The sequence below is a fragment of the Phocoena sinus genome, chromosome 2 (genome assembly GCF_008692025.1).
Source record: "Phocoena sinus isolate mPhoSin1 chromosome 2, mPhoSin1.pri, whole genome shotgun sequence".
NCBI classification, from domain to species: Eukaryota; Metazoa; Chordata; class Mammalia; order Artiodactyla; family Phocoenidae; genus Phocoena; species Phocoena sinus.
Genome location: NC_045764.1, coordinates 68,122,154 through 68,144,218, shown reverse-complemented (window position 1 = coordinate 68,144,218; position 22,065 = coordinate 68,122,154). Strand labels below are relative to the sequence as shown.

The 22,065-nt window shown below is 38.8% G+C and overlaps 1 protein-coding gene across 2 annotated transcripts in view; it reads left to right on the top strand.

Annotated features, from left to right (window-relative positions):
* IQCH (IQ motif containing H) overlaps window positions 1-22,065 on the top strand; it is a 213,853-nt gene that overhangs the window by 23,543 nt on the left and 168,245 nt on the right. The window contains exons 5-6 of one of the 2 annotated variants that reach the window (XM_032623393.1): window positions 11,346-11,462; window positions 13,835-14,234. The exons of the other annotated variant lie outside the window; for it this stretch is intronic. Coding sequence (XP_032479284.1) covers window positions 11,346-11,462; window positions 13,835-13,837 — 120 coding nt within the window. The 3' untranslated portion in view covers window positions 13,838-14,234. Of the gene's footprint in view, window positions 1-11,345; window positions 11,463-13,834; window positions 14,235-22,065 lie in introns of those variants that run through there. 2 annotated transcript variants of the gene reach the window in all.

Here is a 22,065-nt window from a genome sequence, read left to right as displayed (position 1 = left end):
TTCCTTTTAGGCACCTTGGACGATAGGAACACATGTACTCATAACAGTCAAGGAGAGGGTTTGAAATAACAAACAAAATAGATAAGAAGGAGGGAAGGAAGAGGAGAAAAACTTTATAGGCCAAGAGAGTGTTTGATTTTCTTGTTGTGTTCGGCAAGCTAAGTCTGAAGCAATTTCAAATAAAAGTTCCTAAAACTGTTTAAATGCAAGACCTACTTAGAAGCATGATACAATTTGTATGTTTGTGGAGCAGGGAAAAAAAACACATCTCATTGCTTGAGAGTTATTTTCCAATGAATTCCATAAGATGGAAGCTTTATCCATCAAAACAAAATATAAAAATATATATTGTGATCTAATACAATACAGCAATGTGCGAGATCTGTGTCTAAGATGGGAAGAATCTTTAATTTTGTGAATATGGATCTCACTGAGAAAGTGATTTTTGAAAATTTGCTAAAACTAAAGTTTTGAGATTTTTGCCATTATGAGGAATAACGTGATGAGAGATAAAAGACAGAAAATGTCAGGGCAAGTAAGGATTGCTTTACAGATTTTCACTGTGAGTTGTATCTCATTTAATATTGGATGGGAAAATTTTGCTGGTGAAATAGCGGGTGGATTTTACAGAATAAAGTGGGGAGAAGAGAATGCCTACAAGTAACCAATAAGCACTGTGATCTCTGTCTTCTCATTAGAATATAAGCTCCATGAGAGCAGAGAAACTTTTAAAAATGATTTTTCCCTTTCTTTGGTTTCTTAAAACCTTCTTAGTATGAAAATATTCAAAATAAACCAAAAATAGTGTATTGAATAACTATTTCTCCTTCACCTAGATTTAACAATTGTTAACCTTTACCAGTTTTGCTTCATCTATTTTTTATTGAAATGTTTTAAATACAGACATATAGACATTTCACCCCTTAATGCTTTAACGTGTGTCTTTAAAATGAACACATTCCTACTTAGCCACAATACCATTATCACACCATTATAACATTACCATTATAACAATACTTCCTGAATGTAATAAGTACTCAGGTCATATTCAGATTTCCCTCATTATCCTCCAAATGGCTTTACTGGTCTTTTGTCCAAACTTGGATCTGCTAAGATTTATACATTGTGTTTTGATTATTTTATTTCTAAGTCTCTATTAATCTAAAGCAGAGAGACTCTGTTTAGTTCATTACTGTAACCAAGTGCCTAGACAGTGCCCAGCCTGGAGGAGGCCTCTCAATATACGGCAACATGATGGTCAGAAGGATGAGTTCACATCCCGGTTCTCTACCACTATACTATCTGTACTTTGGCAAGTCATTTAACCTCTCTGTGCCTCAGTTCCTCATCTGCAAAATGGCTCTATGACACCCGGTTGTAAAGATAAATGAGTTAACATACGTGCATGTTTATAACAGTGCCCCATGCATGGTGAGTGCTATGTAAGTGTTCATTCTTCTTCTTATTTGTTGATGAATACTGGTCAACCTCACTTATGTACCTGATATGTACCAGGCAGTATTTTAGGCATCTGCCAAGTTTCTCTACTCTCATGGGGCTTACATTCTAGTTGGGGTAAGGTAGTCATTAGGAAAACAGAAAACAGTCTGAAAAGTAAACATAGAGTATGTTAGTTGATGAGAGAAAAGTTAGGTTAGGAACATAGGGAGTGTTGGGATGATCTCACTTGGAAGGTGACACTTGAACAGAAATCTGATGGATATGGGGAAGCAAGTCATTTGGCAAATAATTGGGGAAAGAGTGTTCCAGGCAGAGAAGACAGAACCTGAAAAGACCCTGAATTAGGAGTGTGAACAGCAAGTAAGCTAGAGAGGAATGTGCAAGGGGGAGAGAAGTAGGAACAGGGATAGGGACCAGATCTTGCAGACCATTGTAAGGACTGCGGAGATCTGAGTGAGATGGGAGGCTTTTCACCAGGGGACCAATCGGATATGATTTGCAATTGACAAGGGTCACTCTGGCTGCGAGGCCGAGAATATGATGTAGAAAGGCAAGGGTGGAAGCAGGAAGACCATTCAGGAGCCTGTGTTAGCCATGATGATGAAATCATATCTCATCCTCACAACATTTCTGAAGGAAGGAATTATTGTTATCCCCATCTGACAGACGAGCATATCGAGGATGAGCGATGATAGTAACTTAAAACTAAGAAATAGGAGAACTGGGATTCAGACTCAGCTCTGTTTAACTTCAGAGTCCTGGCTTTTCCTCACCACTGTTAAAAATACGAAAACTTGGGCTTCCCTGGTGGCGCAGTGGTTGAGAGTCCGCCTGCCGATGCAGGGGACACGGGTTCGTGCCCCGGTCCGGGAAGATCCCACATGCCGCGGAGTGGCTGGGCCCGTGAGCCATGGCCGCTGAGTCTGCGCGTCCGGAGCCTGTGCTCCGCGACGGGAGAGGCCACAGCAGTGAGAGGCCCACGTACTGAAAAGAAAAAAAAAAAAAAAAAAAAAAAAAAATACGAAAACTTGAGATCCCTCCCTGTGTTTGCCACAGGGAAATTTACAACTGGGGGAAAAAAAAGAAAGCAGCTGAACAAATTCCTGATTTTTTCCACAAAAGTTCCTAACCATCCCCAGAATTATCCTCAGATATGTCCCTCTAAACTTTCCCAAAGAAACTTCTCAATGCAATGCTCCTGATAAAAGTGACCTTTTCCATTTCTGATTTGTTGCAGTGATACTAATATGGCAATTGTGAAGCCACATTAGAATTATTTATAATACACTATTATACTCTATCATATGCGAAGCTGTTTTACTGTAATTGGTTACCATTCAATTAGTTTATATATATAAAGAGGTTTATACTTTACAGTATAACTTATGGCTAGTGGAACAGGTGACTAAACGTGGTATTTGGGGTTATTTCTATAAAAAATGGGCATCAAAAATAGGCCCTTAGCAGGACAGGAATAAAGATGCAGATGTAGAGAATGGACTTGAGTACAGAGGGAGATCAGCTCGGTGCTTTGTGACCATCTAGAAGGGTGGGATAGGGAGGGTGGGAGGGAGACACAAGAGGGAGGAGATATGGGGATATATGTAGATGCATAGCTGATTCACTTTGATATACAGCAGAAACTAACACACCATTGTAAAGGAATTATACTCCAATAAAGGTGTTTTAAAAAAAATAGGCCCTTAGGACTATATTTTCTAATAACATTGTTTCTGTGAGAAGAGTCAATTAGCTACATATTTATGACTTAGAGCATCTTCTCCAGAAACATAAGCTATTTACTACAACTGCAAAGCACACTCAAAATTTATTATATGGTATTCCATGGTTCAATAACATTTCAAAGATGGCATCCCAAATTTCTCCTGACTCTCTCCCTGGCTTACCAGGGGATGCTAACTTCTGGGCATTCAGGCAGCCCTCATTCCCTGGCCACCAACACATGAGAGTAGCTTGTAGCAAAAGAAGGGAGGTCACGGAATTAGCAATTGGCCCATGTGCCATAAAAACAGGACAGAATGTCACCTTTGGCACACACTACTGCTATAAGCTGATGACAGTGTCTCCATGGCATATTGTAAGAATGACACAAACATAGTAAAACAAAAAAATGTCTTTCCTCACTGGTGTGCTGTTTCATTTCTTCAAATATTTTGATTTTAATGCTACTATGTGCTAGGTGCTGGAATGCAAATTTCAGTGCTGTAGGTGCTCACAGTCTGTAGACAGGCATTCTATAGACAGAGTGGTGAGTGCAATATTAGAGGTTTGGCAAAGGTACGCTGGTAGGGCCAGGGGGATATGCCAAATGCCTGGGCTTTGTTGTAACCAGTAAGTACATCATCTCTAAAATCTGTTTCAACCACAGCAGTCTCTGACCTCTATGTCCTAGTCTGCCAGCTCACATAGTACATTCTTCCAACAATTCTTCACTTCAGTAAGCACCTTCAATCCACTGACCTCTCATTATTTCACTATTTATCACTTTTATCTTATTGTACTTGCTCCCTTAGCTAGGGCAGACTGCATGACTGTGGCAGAAATTTTTAGTTCCCTACCCAGTATCCACTCCCTCGTCTGCATTACTATAAACTGTGATTTTGTTCAGGATGGCATCATGCCAGGCGGAATAAGGGTCCTCATTTCTGAGCCTTCCTTGCAGCTAAGTATGACCATGTGTCCCAATTCTGTCCAGTGAGTACTGAGCAGCAGTCTCCTGGGGTTGGTTCTAGGGGATATTTTGCTTTCCAAATGAAAGGATATAGTAACAACTGGCATGTCCCTTCTCCCCTTTCCTCCTTCTTTCTCCCCTGAACACAGACATGACAACTGGAGTTGCAGCAAGCATATTGCAACCACAAGGTGACAAGCGTAGGGACAAAGGGCAATATTCTGAGGATGGTTAGGACAGAAAGGGGGAAAGGGACTGGGCTCCAATGGCTTTCCTGAACAGCTGATTTTTAGCTAGATATATGGGTGCCCAACATAAAGACTACATTTCCCAGCATCCCTTGCAGTTGGACATAGCTAATATGACCAAGTAGTACTGGCTAATGAAATGTTAGGGGTGGGTATTGTGGGAAGTTTTCTGGAAACTGCCTTAAAAGATAGCTGACTTGTGCTCTTTGATCTTTTTCTTCCCCTTTCTCTATTCTTCTGCCTGGAATGGGGCTGTGTTGGCTGGAACTCTAGCAGCCATCTTAGACCAAGAGGAAGAGGCCCATACATTAGGGATAGCAGAATATTAAGCTGGAAGGAGCCTGGTCCCTAGTAACTTCCTGGATTTCCAAACCAACCCTGACCAACCTATCTCTGGACTTCACATGCATGAGAACAATAAATTCTGTCTTACTGAAGTAATATTCTTCCAATTTTCAGTCACATACAGCAAACAGTCTTATTCTCATTACCGTTATCCTTCTCATTACCAAATTTAATTTTTCTATGTCTGGATTTATGGGTTGTTTTTTTTTTCTTTAACTGGAGGTGAGATACGTATTTCAATTAGTGATCAGAAGTTCGGTCATTCTGGGTCATGCAGAGGATGGATTGGAGGTAAGGAGACCCATTGTAGGGGCCATTACAGAGGTCCATGTAATAATCAATGAGAGCACAGATCAAAGCGGTGCCTGTGGGGATTAGAGAGGAAGTAAAGGATAGAGAGATCCTGATATATAGGAAGTTAAATCAAGAGTGTATCAACAAACATTTCGTTGTAATGGGACAGCATGTTATGATGGAAAGAGGCTTTTGAAGTCAGAGACATCAATACAATCCTGTCTCTCCACTTTTGGATTATATGACCTTGAGAAGTCCCTTAGCCATTTGTCCTCATTAGTAAAGTAGCGATAATATCATATGCTCCCTCTTCCCATTTTAAGGGCTATAGGACAGCACTTGGATTATGACAAGCCCCGCATATTATGGTGCCAAGTACAAAATAGAGGCTGAATAAATGTTAGCTCTCTCCCCCAACCTTCCTCTTGTTCTACAATTCAACTACAGGAATCAGAACATAGGACAGGCACATCGGAATGGAATTAAAGTCTTAAGGCTTTGTTAACCTGAGGCAGCTGGGCTTTTTAGAAGCAGCTTGGGGTTAAGTGATGCTGTGATTGTTGATCCCCTAGCCTAGCAGGGAGGTAAGAGGGAATATCATAAAGCATGGAATGTTAGAATTCAAATAATAAATTAATGAATAATTAAATTTTAACTACACTTTAATTTTAAATATAACTTGTTATTATGAAAATTTACCTTTGAATGGACACAAAAACAAAATGAAATCCGTGTAACCATCACCCAACTTTAACAGTTGCCTTAATTTTACCATTCTTATTTCATCTATTCCCTCCACTTTTCTCGGTGAAGTCTTTTAAAGCAAATCCCAGACATCATGTCATTTTACCTTTAAACACCTCAAATAATGACTTAAAAAAAACAGAACTATTATCTCATCTAACAAATTTAACAATGCATTAACACTGTATAATTCTCAGTCCATGTTCAGTTTTCCCCAATTGTTTTAAAACTGTTCTTGTTTGTTTGAATCAGGATGTAAACAATGTCCACACATTGCATTTGTGGTTTTTTGTTGTTGTTTATTTTTTTAAATTGAAGTATATTTGATGTACAATATAAGTTACAGGTGTACTATAGTGATTCTCAATTTTTAAAGGTTATAGTCCCCATGTTGTACAATATCACACGTTACATTTGTATCTCATTTTATCTATAGCAGTTTCCCTCATTTAAAAAAATGTCACTTATACACAACATTGTAAATCAACTGTACTTCAATTTTTTTTAAATGTCACTTATTAAAGAAACCAGGTCATTTGTCATACAGGTTCTCCACCCCCTTAGTCTGGATTGGCTGATTGCAATCTCATGGTGTCATTTTACACATTCCTCTGTCCCTAGTATTTCTTGTAAACTAGTAGTTTTATCTAGAAGCTTGATCAGATTCAGGTGACATCTTTTTGGTGGGAATACTTCACAGGTGGTGAGGTATACTTCCTTTTATAGCATATCAAGAGGCAATTTCTTTTCTCTCTTTTAATGATGTTATTAAGATTGATCAGTGAGTCTGAGTATTACCAGTTTGATCTATCCTATATAAGTTCCCCACAACCGGGTTTCCCTGGTGGCAGTCTGTGGTTAAACAATCCACCCTGCCAGTGCAGGGGACGCAGGTTCAAGCCCTGGTCTGGGAAGATTCCACATGCTGTGGAGCAACTGGTCCCATGCACCACAACTACTAAGCCTGTGCTCTGGAGCCCACGAGCCACAACTACTGAGCCCGCATGTCACAACTACTGAGGCCCATGTGTCTAGAGCCTGTGCTCCACAACAGGACAGGCCACCACAATGAGAAGCCCGCACACCGCAACAAAGAGTGGCCCCTACTCGCCGCAACTAGAGAAAGCCCATGCATAGCAGCAAAGACCCAGTGTAGCCAAAAATAAACAAATAAATTAATTAAAATAATAATAATAGTAAAATTCCCCACAAGCTTTCACCTAATGATATTAGCAAAAACTGATATTTACCTAATTATTTCATTAGGGATTACAAAGTCATAATTTTATTTGTTTATTGGTAATTTTATAATTCTATCATTCCTTCCGCATTTATTAGCTTCTCTGAAGAACTTTCCCTTAGCAACTCTTTGGTGAATCTGAAAAACAGATTTTCAGGAAAAGGATAAATGTATGATTCTTTCTTTGATCTATCTACTTTCAGATTAATTTATCAATTAGGGTTTTTTTGGGGAAGGGGGAAATATTATTAAGAACTATAGATTTTTATATATTTGAAATGTTTCACTGCATTGCATTATTATTTGGGGGCCTGTAGGATCCTGAGTAGTACTTTATCATTTGAGATACTTAACACACATTAGTCACTTAAACCTCACAAACAACCCCATGTAGGTAGGTATTACTACCCAGTTTTAACAAATGAAAAATCTAGATCATATAGCTTGAACTAGGACTTGGTATCTACTGTTCTTTCAAATAAATATAATAATGGTTGAAAGAATCAGAGCATTAAAGGTGACTGGATTCTTTTTCTTTTTTTTGGTTTTGAGATTAAACAGCAGGTATCTTTAACCAGTAGGAATATGATATTAACCAACATACACTTTAGAAGGCATTACTTGTAGTGGGACTTCCCTAGAGGCACAGTGGTTAAGAATCCACCTGCCAGTGCGGGGGACACGGGTTCGATCCCTGGTCCGGCAAGATCCCACATGCCGCGAAGCAATTGGGCCCGTGCGCCACAATTACTGAGCCTGCGCTCTAGAGCCCACAAGACACAACTACTGAGCCTGCATGCTACAACCACTGAAGCCCGTGTGCCTAGAGCCCGTGCTCTGCCACAAGAGAAGCCACCACAATGAGAAGCCTGCGCACCACAACAAAGACTAGCCCCCGCTTGCTGCAACTAGAGAAAGCCCGCATGCAGCAACAAAGACCCAATACAGCCAAAAACAAATTTTCAAGTAAAAAAATAATTTAAAAATAATTTTAAATTAAAATTGAATTTAAAAAAGAAGGCATTACTTGTAGCAAACACTGTTGAGAATAATGTTATGCTGATAACACTGTAACTTAGTGAATAGCTTGTCTCAACTTTGTTTGTGAAGCATTTCAATTTTGATTACTCTGTGTGGGATCTACTGCTCAGATGTATGTCATTTTATGGTCTGCCCATGTCTGGGGAGATGGCATTACACGCTGCCTAGTGTTTTACATTCAGAACTTCTTCTAAAAGAAACCTTAGCCTCTTATGTTCAAGCCTTAGTTTTAATAGCAGAAGCTATTTCCTTCTTGTATCACTTTGTGGACATAGTAATAAAATAAATACCGCAAAATCACTGATGAGATGAAAATTGAGCTCCCTGCTCTGTGCAGCCAAGTAGGTAAAACAGTAATTGGCTCTGATAATAACTTTTGTTCTTACAAACCAAAGTCTAAATGAGAGTCACATTTGATATATCTGCTTGTAATTACTATCAAAAGGAGAGGATACAAAGTTTAGATTGTTTAGTCACTCAAGATAGATTAAATAAATTGCTGTCTTTTCTTGAACAATTTAAGAAAATTTTCTGAAATTATTTCTGATATTTATCTCACTGTTGGTAAACAATGATCATCTTCCAGAGCATTGCTTTTACGCTTAATGGAATGATTTTGTTTTTGTTTTTAAATCTATAATTACTTTTCTTGAAAAATCTTATTACTGGGTCTGGCAATGTAGCTTATGCTCATAAATATTTCCCTATACATCTCTATAGATGGTTTGTAAGATAAATTTAGGTTATGAATGTATATGACAGTGATTTTCAGTGAAACCATTTGATATTTTTATATTATTTAAATGTAAACTCTTAATATTTTTAAAAAGGGGAATTAAATATGTGCTACATATTATTTTGGCATACACATGCTTTGGAGTCAAAAGAGAAAATATTAGAATATTAATAATTTTAAAGGATTTTTCCATTGCTTTAGAAGCTAATAAAGACTTGCTATTACAACCTATCATTTCTGTTGGATTTCTATTTACATTTTGATTTCTTTCCAGAAACATCTGTGTTCAGTGCCATAGAAATGTAAAAATGGAAGGAAACAACTAGTTTTTAATGCCAGTTTTAACAATGATTCTGTATTTGATCATTTCCTTTACATACCAGTCCCAAAGCCACATAAAGTTGATGGAGCATAAGAAAACTAAGAAAATGGCTATGGTCCACTGAGCCAATGATCCCAAAATTTAAAAGTTCTAACAAAGCTTAGACATGATAGATGAAGTTATTGCCATCAGCTGTATACAGAATACACACTCAAAAAACACCCGAATTACAGAAACCACATCCAGCCAATATAATACATATTAGCAATTTCCCAATACTTGGTAGAATGGAAATTATTCTGAAAGTTTAATTAAGAAGGAAAAAATTATGTTCAGGTATTAATTTCAATAAAAGAGGCACTCAGCTTCCATGCAAAAACCCTGGAGTAGTGCTGTAAGTGTGGGTTACCCACAGAAGGAAAGCCATTTATAATTAGGCACTACATTATTTTTGTCACCACACAGACTTTAAGGAGAGGGAAGAGCTATGCCTTATTTGTAACCTGTGTCCCTGCATGGGTTAAATCATGCGCACAACTGAGTGCAGTTATTTGGAGATTTGGTCTAAAAACTATTAAAAAAATAAAAAGAAGGTTTGGGGCTTCCCTGGTGGTGCAGTGGTTGAGAGTCCGCCTGCCGATGCAGGGGACGCGGGTTCCTGCCCTGGTCCGGGAGGATCCCACATGCCGCGGAGCGACTGGGCCCGCGAGACATGGCCGCTGAGCCTGCGCGTCCAGAGCCTGTGCTCCGCAACGGGAGAGGCCACAACAGTGAGAGGCCCGCGTACCGCAAAAAAAAAAAAAAAAAAAAAAGGTTTGGAGACTGTGTTAAGAAATAACTTATCTAGACGGCATGTATTCCATAGGTGTTTTTGTAGTCTTCCCCTTCACTTTGACCTCAGGCACAGGCCATGTATGACTGCTTAAGATCAAAGAAATTACTACAGCATGAGCTCATCTGGCTGGTTCCTATAACCGTTTTAACAATTGCATCAGATCGCCCTCAGAACTAAGACACTCCATTGAAAGGAAATCAGTGTTTTTAATTGCTCACACCTCCTTTTTAAAAAGTCACAAAGACCACATATTGTATGATTTCTCTTATAAGAAATATCCAGAATGGGCACATCCAAGAGAAAGAAAGTCGATTAGCAGTTGCCAGGCTCTGGATAGAGGAGGAGATGAGCACTGATTGTTAATGGGTATGAGTTTTCTTTTTGAGTAATGAAAACGTTCTGAATTCGAGGTAAGGGTGATGGTTGTATAACATTATGAATATGCTAAAACCCACTAAATTTAAAAGTCACAAAAGACTTCAGAAACTGTTGGTACTACCATATTCCTTAAGTGTCAATTTACCTTTTAGCATCAAATAATAGAAAGCAAAACATGGGAGGGGGAGATTGGGGGTTGATACTCCTTCAAGAGACAGACTGTCAAGTCTAATGTCGCAATTTGCAAATAAAGAAACTGGCTTCCAAAGAGGGGAAGTAACTTACCCAAGGTCACACGCAGGCAGTCCAGGGTAGAGCAAGATTGGAGCCTAGGTCTCTGGTCACCTATCCAGGGCCCCTTCCCGGCTACCACTGTGCTGCCTATCCTGGTGGTTCATATTTAAGCATCTCAGCAGTAACTCATTTGAATTATTTTAAATGAGGAACACGTGGTTCAAATGAGATGTGTGTTTCTTTTTTCTAATGAGAGCATATATTTTTCCTATAGATAGCAAAAGCTCTGCGAAGGAGTGGATAAGTTTGTTGTGGTAAATTTACCAAGTCCAAACAGATTTACCTGTAAATGTCCCTCAAGGAAAGGGGACACTTTAACAGACCAAGGGAGCCCTCTACCTGCATAGTCGTAGTATAGACTTCATTGGCAAAATTCTTGACCTGGAAAGCTAAAAATAAATGGAGACCAGGTATTCTATCCTTTGTCCACCTTGGTTGGCTTCTAGCAGTATTTCTGAGAAAATGAATGGCGTCTGCAGATGGATTTTTATGAGTAACAGGATACACAGAGGAAAATCTGCAGAAAATTCCTTTTCTGTGAATAACAGACTAATTAGTCACCTAAATAAAAGACCCAAAGATATACTTTTTTTTCCAGTGAGAATTACATTAAAATAATTATTCTCAAAGAACTTTAGACTCCTTTGAGGATATAAAATGTTAGTAGGCAGTTTTGTTCTTCTGGCATGAAAGTTTCATTGTTTCTTTGTTTCAGCAAAAGACAGGGTTGAATATAAAAATCATGCAGGATCCTGAAAACATCCACCACAGAGCTGCTGTAAATGCGACCTATGGAATCAGTTTGCCATATATTAATCAGAGAAAAGCATGTGTAAGTAATGAGTTGTTTTAATGAGCTCTTTTTTTTTAGAGTTAAAAGTCATTTATTAGTCATGTAAGATACAATGTAGCTTTTAAGTGAAAATTTGGATCCTATTGTCCTTAGAATTTTTTGGAGATGAAATGGAGTGGCTTTCATTCTGTTTGTAATTAGAAATGATGAAGAAAATGTAAACCTCTTTTTAAGAGATCTATTTATAGCTCATTCAGAGTTTTCTGTTTTATCTGATATCCCTAAATAAGCTAGTACCATAATTTTAACAAGACAAAGTAATTTAACAACAAAAAATACAGAGATGTTAAATATTTTATTTCTTGTACAGGCTTCTCCTAGAAAAAGCAAAAGAAAACAACAGCAAAGCATGAGCTTCAATGGTGTATACTCATACAATATGCAAAATTTTGAGAACATTATTCTAAATCTGAAGAACGTAGGGATTAATCCTTTATGTCAGCAAAATGATGAGAAGGAAAAATAATGACACAGAGACTGACATTAAGGGATCTCAGAGTCTGTGCCTATTTTTGCCATTGACTTGCTGCTGAGTGTCCCAAAGCAAGGATTGTACTCTTTTTGTGTTGCAGGGTTTTCTTAGGAGAATCAAGAGTAGTGCTTCATTTTATTTGGAAAATTATTTTATTTGAGATGATTTCTAATATTGAAAACAATTACTAAAGTGATATTTATACATTTTTAGATATTTTTTAACCTTTGGCTTCTCTCAAAAGCTCTTAAATGTATCCTTCAGTGAAATCAAAACTAAAAACAAGATTAATTTTAGAATTAAATTGCAAAACCATTTCTAACCAGCATAGCAGTCTGTTAGATTAATCTTCCAAATTTCCTATGTAGACATTTTCAACTGCCTACTTCATTCATGTAACCCTGAAATATATTTTTAGTTTCTTTATATGTGCTTTATGTTATTTTAACAGGGTTGGTTTAAGAGCACTTTATAGCCTAAGAAATAACCCGAAAGTTAGATATCTTTATTCCTGCTGAAACTTTATTTAAAATGTCACTGTGAATAATGGGAAAAGGTTTTTATCTGCTTCCCGTGAGCCCAAAGCCCTTGAAATAAAAATATTATTTCTCTGGCCGTACAGACAGAAGCAGATTTCTCTTTTGTTGTTGTTGGTTTTCCCCTTCAATCTAGAATTAATATTGGCTTAGCTGGTGGAGCGCTGAGGCTTTGTAGCCCAAGGCAACTGCAGCATTTCATGCAAACTTTTTCTGATGAGTATTAAAGTTTAAAAAGGCATACCTCTAGATTTAGGGGGATTAAGCTTTGCTTTAATGAATCTGAGTAAAGATTCTGACATAAATAGGGAATTCAAAATTATATCTGAAATTTGGAGCAGAATCTTAGTTATTTATTATATATTTTTTCAAATTCCCAAATAGGATGAATTCCTTGGATATTGTACCCCTGTCCTTTGAACACAGAGGATTTGGGAAAGCACTTGGCCTTGTATGACATTGATAATGTATACTCATTTATTGTATTTAAGATCCGTTTTTCCCCATGAAACTTGACTCCATAAAAATCTATACCAGAGCACTTTAAAACGTATGTACATTATGTACATCTTGCCCAAACTGTTGGCGTTTCAATCAGAATAGTTGACCCTATCATTTTATGTTGATATATGTATATATGATGGTACTAAGTGAAAAACATGTTTTCATTTTAGATTTGTAAAACAAGCATTGTGCAAAAAATCCTGTGAAAGAAATATTCCAGTGTTTGGCTTTAAACAATCATGTGGAATATTTGGGAATAAATACAGTTGTGATTTACCACTTATAAAAATGTTTTTGAAAGCACTTGCCCAAACTGAAGCAATGTGTCTAGTGTTGTGATGTATAGTTAATTAGAAAAGCAGCATCAGGGCTAATTGCTTTTTATAACCACTCTAAACACTCAAAGGGGATTATTATTTAGCTGCTGAGGGCCATGTGTTTCCTTACTTCTTATGAAACTTGAACAGCTTGTCTAAAGCCTGTAAATAACCTTAGACATTTTTGACAGAGAAAATTTGAATTTGTTGCTAATTTACATTACTAGTTCTCAGAAACTGGTATTTTCTCCATTTTATGAATAGGTGTATCCTTTCTGACAATATGGGCTTATGCAAAGATTTTAGTGCATTGAAAACACAGATACTACACACACACACACACACACACACACACACACACACACACCACAAAACTGCCTTCAGAATTGTATATCCTGTAACTCTGTTGTGTAAAAGCAATTTACAAAAAAAAGTATTAAAAGTGAAAGTCACTGATTTTTTCAGTATCTTAAATCTGCCAAATGAGAAACAAAAACAAAAACCCTCTAACATGTTCTTGAGTAGAGCCTTATAGGTTTGGATAGACAAGAAGAAATCTCTGATACATTCATACTTACTCACTGACATTTAGTTCCAGTTAGACTTTTTAATGCAACGCGTTAAAAGAGCTACAGAAAATTTGACTTTGATTTATTTTTTTTAAATAAGAAGGGTTTCTTAAAAGGCTTGAAACATGTATCTGTTACCATGAATTTTAAAAGAACGATTATGAATGCATAATAAAAAAGCCAAACGAAACATTGCTCTGAATTGCTGCACAAATAACTCTGATTACAACTGTTATGACCTAGAAAAGAATCATAAGAACATTTTTCTTTTTAGCAACATATGAGTTGCTGTAGAGTTATACCAGTTCTTTGGTCCCACTTTCCAAATAAATAAATATATAATGCAATGTAAACTTAGAATCTTTTATTTATTCATGAGGTTGAATTTAATACTTTTATGATTTCTAGATTTTATGAGTCATACGTTATGCAACGTTTTTCACTAACTTAGTTGGGTAGCAACCATACTTCACAAATCATAGTTTCAGTCTTTACTGTTTCACTTGGGGTGTACATACTAATCTCTCTCACTGAAAGCACATTCATTTCTGAAGTGATAAAGTAATGGAAAGTGAGGCAATTGTGTTAGTGTCAAATGCTGAGAAGAAGCACCAGGAGTAAGAGGTGGGGGTAAGTAGCAAGGGGGGAGAAAGAAGGACGATTTCACAACATGATTGTGTTTTAAGCCCATGCATATGGCCACAATTACAGTCACCACATAATTTGGCAACAGTAGCAGAATTAGATTTAAACAAATTGATGTTACACTGCAGTAATTCAGAACGAGCTTGTTGCATTTATAAACCATAACAAGAAGCAGAGTGAATTAATAAACGCTTCTTGTCACTAAAAATAAAAAAGGGAATAATTGCTGAGATGGAGTTAACAGATGACTTAGTCAGCATCCTTTCAGCCTAGATATGGGAAAGTGAAGGTCACCCCCATCTTGGATGACAAAGAGGGAACATTTTGTTGGTAAACAAATTAATCTTTTGAAAGGTCGCCCTTTGTTTTAAGTTTTTATCCAGTTCTTGTCATCTGGAATCAGAGACTGTCATTTCACTAGGCAGGGGTGCAGCTGAAGCAGACAAAGCTGCTTCTGTACATATCAGCATTCCTTGACAAAACCCGGTGCCTGATTGTGATGCTATGGGCTGCTGGTTTACAGCTGTCTCCGGACAAGAATGGAGGCCCACCCCTGAATTCCAATAAGATGGGCCTGCATATTCCGCCTGCTGTAAGCTGGCCCTCTGCCCACAAGTAAAATGTATTGCAGTTCAAGCCAGCAATTATCTCTTTTACTTCCTTCTGTGCTGCTTCTGTTGTTTTTTTCCAAAAACAGATGTATATGTATATGTATAACTGATTCACTTTGTTATAAAGCAGAAACTAACACACCATTGTAAAGCAATTATACTCCAATAAAGATGTTTAAAAAAAGAACAAAAAAAACCAGATGTGGGTATTCACTCAAGTTCTGCATCTATTCTTTCTCACACCCGCCAGGGCAGAATTTTGACAGAGGTAGGGTTTGAGGGAGCCAGCAGACAACAATCAGACAGAATTTCTCTGAGGACAGTTTAAAAAGAAAATGTTGATTTTCCAGGAAATGCAGAGTCAGCATCTTGGTCCCCCTCCCTTTCCCCAGGAGCATTTGGTAAATTAAATTAGTTGAACAAAAGGAAATAGTTTAAAGTCATTCAGAAATGCCATATCTTATTTATGACACATAGTCATTACCCAAGGACTGTGATGGCACGTACCACATCCCTCTTCCTGTCATTAAAGGGAGCTTTCTCCTCAGGTTGTCTTGAAAGAGTTTTCAAGAAGACAATGACTCTTCATGTTCTTCTTGACTATAGCCTACTCCACCAATGTGGTGGCAGTAGAAGTGGTGTACTGCCTTTGGACGTTGTCACTATTGGGAATTTTAGTTCTGCTTTGGTTTGGAGTGCTGGGAAAGCTGAAGAAAATGATATGTCATTGGCTCATGTCCGGTTCTCTCACAAAAGCCCATGTGGGAGTGGGGAGAGGCAATCAGAGGCCATACCTTCATCACAAACCTTCTCTAGCTTCTTCAGAATGCTGTATTTCTCGAGTTTCTGTGCTGAGATCCTGTATGCGTTCCCAAACCAACTCCATGCCAAACTCCAACCACTTTTTAGCTGGGAGCACCGTGATTCTGGGTCAGACTGCCTGGTGTGGACTCTAACTAGAAAGGGAACCTCCCCAAAACGGCCTCCATTTCCTCATGTGTACAATGTCCATAATAAGAGTATCTCGTAGGATTGTATTGAGATTTAAATGAGATAATTCAAAGCACTTAGCAAAGGTCCTGGTACAAATAAGTGGTCTGAAAATATTAGTTATGACTACTGGCAATCTTCACATATTGTATTATGCCATGTTTTATACAGTCATTTAAAACTTACATTATTGTAGGGGTCGAGGGGGAAAACCAAAGTATTACTGAGGTCCCTTCCAGGGATTCTATTTAATATTTCACGTGATGATGCCCTCTTACCCATACTGATATGAGGACAGGGACCTTGTGGTCTGCACTGTTTGTCTGTTTTTCACATCGTCCACTGCACCAAGCAGTGTTTTGCACATAATAGAAGAGGACTAATTGGTCTCACCCATCCAGTCCCTGCACTGAAGCTATGTTACCTGATGCCAAGTCTAGAAGTGAAGTAGTGGTTTTGCTGGCTCCCAGCAGGCACAGGGCACCTTCCCACTGGGCCATCTCATGGAGTTTACCTAGGGAAACATCCTTGCTCCTGGATTCTTGTAACAGCCTGGCCACCAACTAGCTGTTCCTAGGGGCCAGTTACTCTAGCTCGCTCGTTCTCATTTTCCTGGTTTATAAAATGGCGAGGCTAGATGGGAGGCAGTCTGGGGTGGTAGGAAGGGCTTGGAATTGAATGGATCAGAGTTCGGGTCCTACCTGCCATTTTTCCAGTTGTGTACCCCGAGGTAAGCAAATTAACATCTCAGGTCCTCCGTTTCCTCTTCTGTAACATCACAATAATGGTGTCTACTAGGCAAGGGTGTTATGGGCATTATAGATAACATATTGACATTGCTGGAACATAATAGGTGCCTAATAATGTTCCTGTCTTTCTGAAAAATTAATGAATATTAAAAATCTCATACTTATCCCTTTTTTACACCTTTGTGTGCAGAAAAGGATCTGATTTGGCTCCTTTCACACTCCAGTGTAAATGAGTAATAAGGTTTAATGCTTTGGTTTTCAAATTGTCATGGAGAGCTCCAATAAGCTTCAGGGAGCCTGCAAGCATTTAATTCATATTTCATTTTTATGATAAATATTTAAGCAATTTGAAGTGTAATAAACTATAATACATACATACCTAAGTTTGATACCAAATTTTAATGCATTAGATACCATCAATGCATTAATTTGTGCTATTTGGTTAACTCCACGAGCGCATGGACGCACACACGTGTATGTGTGTGTATGTGTGTGTGTGTGCGTGCACGCATTTGAATTTCTTATAAGGGCGTTTTTTAATTAGATAGGGTTTATCTGTGTACTAGTCATATTTTGAAATGCACATCTGCTCATCTACACTCCTATAAAAATCACACAGGACAAATAAGTGAAAATTAAATGAGCTAATGCATGTCAAGGTCTTAAAGCAGTGCCTAGCCCCGGGTGAGCATGTCATTAACATTAGCTGGTATTAGTATCACATACACCACCTGTGTGCTCCCAGCCATTAAAAGCCAGACAAGCTCTCTGGTACACACGTTTGGCACGGCATAATAGTCAACTGTACAATCATAATAATGCATGTTGCATCATGATAATATATCGCATTATAAATTGTTTCATCGCTCATTTTAATTTCGAGTTGGGTCTTATCTGATTCAAAATGTGCTATACGATCTTCATTTGGCATTGCAGGGTTGCAGTGTTACTTGGTTTACATCTGCAGATAAAAGGTCAGCAATGAAACGTCATCTTAAAATTTTGGATTCATTGCACAAAACAAATTTAGACTGTTTTGAAACTGAGTGGATATCTGAAAAAGAAGGGTGCTGAGATATCTGAAAATAAATTTAAATGGGACATGATGAACATCTTAAAATGGTATACGGGACATTTGAAAAGTACTTTTGGTCATTCAACTCTTCAGTAATAATAGCCCTCATTAAGTATGCCAGACACTGTGTTAAGTGCTTTATGTACACTATCTTACTTAACCTTTACACCTATAAAATACATGCTCTTTTTATAATAATTTTACACATGAGGAAACTGAGACTAAGATTAAGCTACTTGCCTAAGGTTATGAAGTAAGGAAGGAATTCAGGATTCAAATGGTTTACTCATCTTGTCAAATTTCCCCAAATTAAGTACTAATCCTTAATTACTAAGTAATATGAACAGTTGATAAATATTATTAGTGATTCTACTCTGAAACAAAAATTCCTACTAGTCTTCAAACTTCTGGATCATTTTAATTGAAGAAAATCCTGAGATTATAAGTGCCATAACAAACTGTTAGCTACAAATTACTTATCTGTTTAGGTCAGGATTTTCTCCATCTTGTGCAGGTAAAATATAATACAGAAATAAGGTGTATGCTCTGATGGATGTAAGGTTGCAGCTATTATCTATAGCTCTTGATGTCATAATTTGCCTTTATCAAAATACCCTGTTTCCAATGTTGATTTATATATGAATACATATAAATATATATGAATTCTTATTTATATATAATACAACATGTAACATTATACGAAATTTGTATAAAACTTGCATTTATTTACATATCAGCATTCTATTTAAGAATGCATCTGGGGCTTCCCTGGCGGCGCAGTGGTTGAGAGTCCACCTGCTGATGCAGGGGACACGGGTTCGTGCCCTGGTCCGGGAGGATCCCACATACTATGGAGCAGCTAGGCCCGTGAGCCATGGCCGCTGAGCCTGCACATCCGGAACCTGTGCTCCGCAACAGGAGAGGCCACAGCAGTGAGAGGCCCATGTACCGCAAATAAATAAATAAATAAATAAATAAATAATGCATCTGAAAAATAGATTCTACTGCTAAAAATAAATATGAAAATCTTTGGCATAGAGAATTACCTCTCCCATGGGTTTTTGCTTTTTATCAAGAGTAAATCCTCTATTTAATTAAACCAAAGGAGTTAGACTCTATTAAGGGATTTCAAGCATGAGTGAACAGGGAGAAGAGGGATTTGGGGGATGCAGGAAGAGAGCCTTTGCATTGCCTTGGACTCATTCCAGGTCAGCAGCCACCTGCTAACTAGCCAGCCCTGCTCCCTGATGTGATCCAATGTCTTTGCACTTTGTGACTTGGGCTTTGGACTTGAGATTTTGTTGTTGTTATTGTTTTTGTTTGTTTGTTTGTCTTTGTGGTACGTGGGCCTCTCTCACTGTTGTGGCCTCTCCCGTTGCAGAGCACAGGCTTCGGACGTGCAGGCTCAGTGGCCATGGCTCACGGGCCCAGCCGCTCCGCGGCATGTGGGATCTTCCCAGATCGGGGCACGAACCTGTGTCCCCAGCATCGGCAGGCGGACTCTCAACCACTGCACCACCAGGGAAGCCCTGGACTTGAGTTGTGATATCTGTTTGACTCCGTACTAAGAGGCTGTGTTTCTAACCTTATGATTTCACTTTGAAAAGCTAAAAATTAGGTAGATGGAGGAGCCTGAGTCAGCGCTATGATAGGTTTAAGACACAAGGGGTCCATGGATAGAAATGTATTTCAGTATAATTGGTTTCCAGTGTATATTATTTTATGCATTTATAATAACATTATTCTCAGAAAGGATCCATAGCCTTCACCAGACTGCCAAAGAGGTTCATGACACCCCCCCCCACAAACGTTAGAACTCTCTGCGATAGATCTTTTCTTACACACAAACACCAAGCGTGGGGCAAAGTGTGCATCAGAACAGAGAAGAATCCTAAAAACTGTATTCTTTATGGATGAAAGAGCCACTACTTAGTTGATGGTGCAGGAAACCCACCCAAAAAAGTGGCTATATCTAGATTGCCATTCATATTTTCATGAGTTGTACCTTCATGAGTGAAGATATAAAACTTCATGTTTTTGTCTACTGTTGCTTTTTTTTATTGCAAGGAGGAAAGTGGTAACGCTTGCAATATTACAGTAAGTGCTCTGTTTAAAATGAAGCGAAGGAAAAATACTACAGCAAGTAGTACAACAGCATTAGCCACAAGAGAAACGGGCCTAATAGAATTGTTTTTATCATGGCCCAGTTTAATTATCTACTGAGAGGTACTTGAGATGAATAAATACTATTGCTGTGTTCTCCAATATTCTAACCCATTGTACCTTAAACTGTACTTGAATTCAAATATACGTTCCTAGCCTTTTAAAACTTCTTTGGTAGAATAGAAGTTAAAATACCCACAGTCTAGAGTGATCCACCCTATACTTTCTTTAAAAGCACAGCTTCTGAATCAGAATGTGTAATGTGAGCCCAGGAGATATTTATTTGGAGGAGATCTGTAAAGACTGTAAAGTTGGGATGATATGCCACCAAAATGCTCCATTTATATAGCCTTGTAATTTCCATCTCTATCTTCAATGATAGTCTGCATACATCTGTTTATGGTTGGTAACTAAGAGGTCTGAAAGCAACCATGCACACAGTTAGTGGAAAGAACCATAGACTGAGAGAAGAGTCAGAGGACTTGGGTGCTAATCCTGCTTCTGCTGCTATAAGTCAAGTTACCACAGGTACATCACTTAGCCTCTAAAGACTGAGATTCCTCATCTGTATGCTGAGAAGACAAATTGGCTTATTCAGAGTCATCATTACAGCCACAGCCCCAATGGTGTGACTCCCAGATTAAAGTGCCTCCTTTGCTGCCTTATGGGACCGCCAGTCTCTCAGGGCAGACAAAGTAGTGGTCAGTATAACTGATGGATGGAGGCAAGCTTTAAGATAGGCCTTAGTGGAACTGATGGACATGGCTGAAAGCAGAGGTGGCATGTATTTTAACCACTGGAAGCAACAGAAGCAAAGGCAGAGATGGAGAATAATGAAAGTAATGGAGGATGGTTAGAGCTTTGCCTAATCATGTTGAATTTTTATAAAGGAAGAAACAACAAGATGTGGTTCGATGTGTAGAGCCAATTGATGGGTGCCCTTGAATGGGCCACTGAAATCTAATTGTGTGACCTCAGTCTAGATCATAAAGAGAAGGGCTTAAGGCAGACAGTTTCTGAGATTACATCACTTCTCCAGATGCTTTAACTGAAGGGCAGCTTGAGAATTCTCCTGAACAACCTCTCTCCCTTGATGTCCTCATTGGTTATTTCTTTTTTTACGTATTATTTATTTATTTTTGGGTGTGTTGGGTCTCTGTTGCTGCGCGGGCTTTCTCTAGTTGTGGAGAGCAGGGGCTACTCGTCGTTGCGGTGCGTGGGCTTCTCATTGCGGTGGCTTCTCTTGTTGCGGAGCACGGGCTGTAGAGCACAGGCTCAGTAGTTGTGGCACATGGGCTTAGCTGCTCCGAGACATGTGGGATCTTCCCAGACCAGGGCTCAAACCCATGTCCCCTGCATTAGCAGGCGCATTCTTAACCACTGTGCCACCAGGGAAGCCCTTCCTCATTGGTTATTAAACTTTATTTCCTCTCCCTTTGGGTACAAAGATTTCTTGAATAGCGCTATCTGCTGAACTTGTTAGAAGTTCATGAAACTGCCTAATTAGAGTTCTATAGGCAGCACCTCACCCTATACATACAATTCTCTGTCCCTTTCATATGAATGGCCACTCAGAGCTGGCCAGTCTAGCTGGATGGCTATTTCCTCTTCAGCTCTCTTTCTGTCCTAATGCTGAATACCCCACTGCTGCCTAGGTTTCTACCGGTTACTCCATCCCTAATCCCCACCCTGTTTTACCTTTTCCTCCAACGTTGGTCAAAAGCAGATTTTGTTTGGGACAAGAGCTGTAGAGAGAGAAGGATAAAGAATAGGAGTGGGGCTTCCCTGGTGGCGCAGTGGTTGAGAGTTCGCCTGCCGATGCAGAGGACGCGGTTTCGTGACCCTGTCCGGGATCCCACGTGCCGCTGAGCGTCTGGGCCCGTGAGCCATGGCTGCTGAGCCTGCGCGTACTGAGCCTGTGCTCCGCAGCAGGAGAGGCCACAACAGTGAG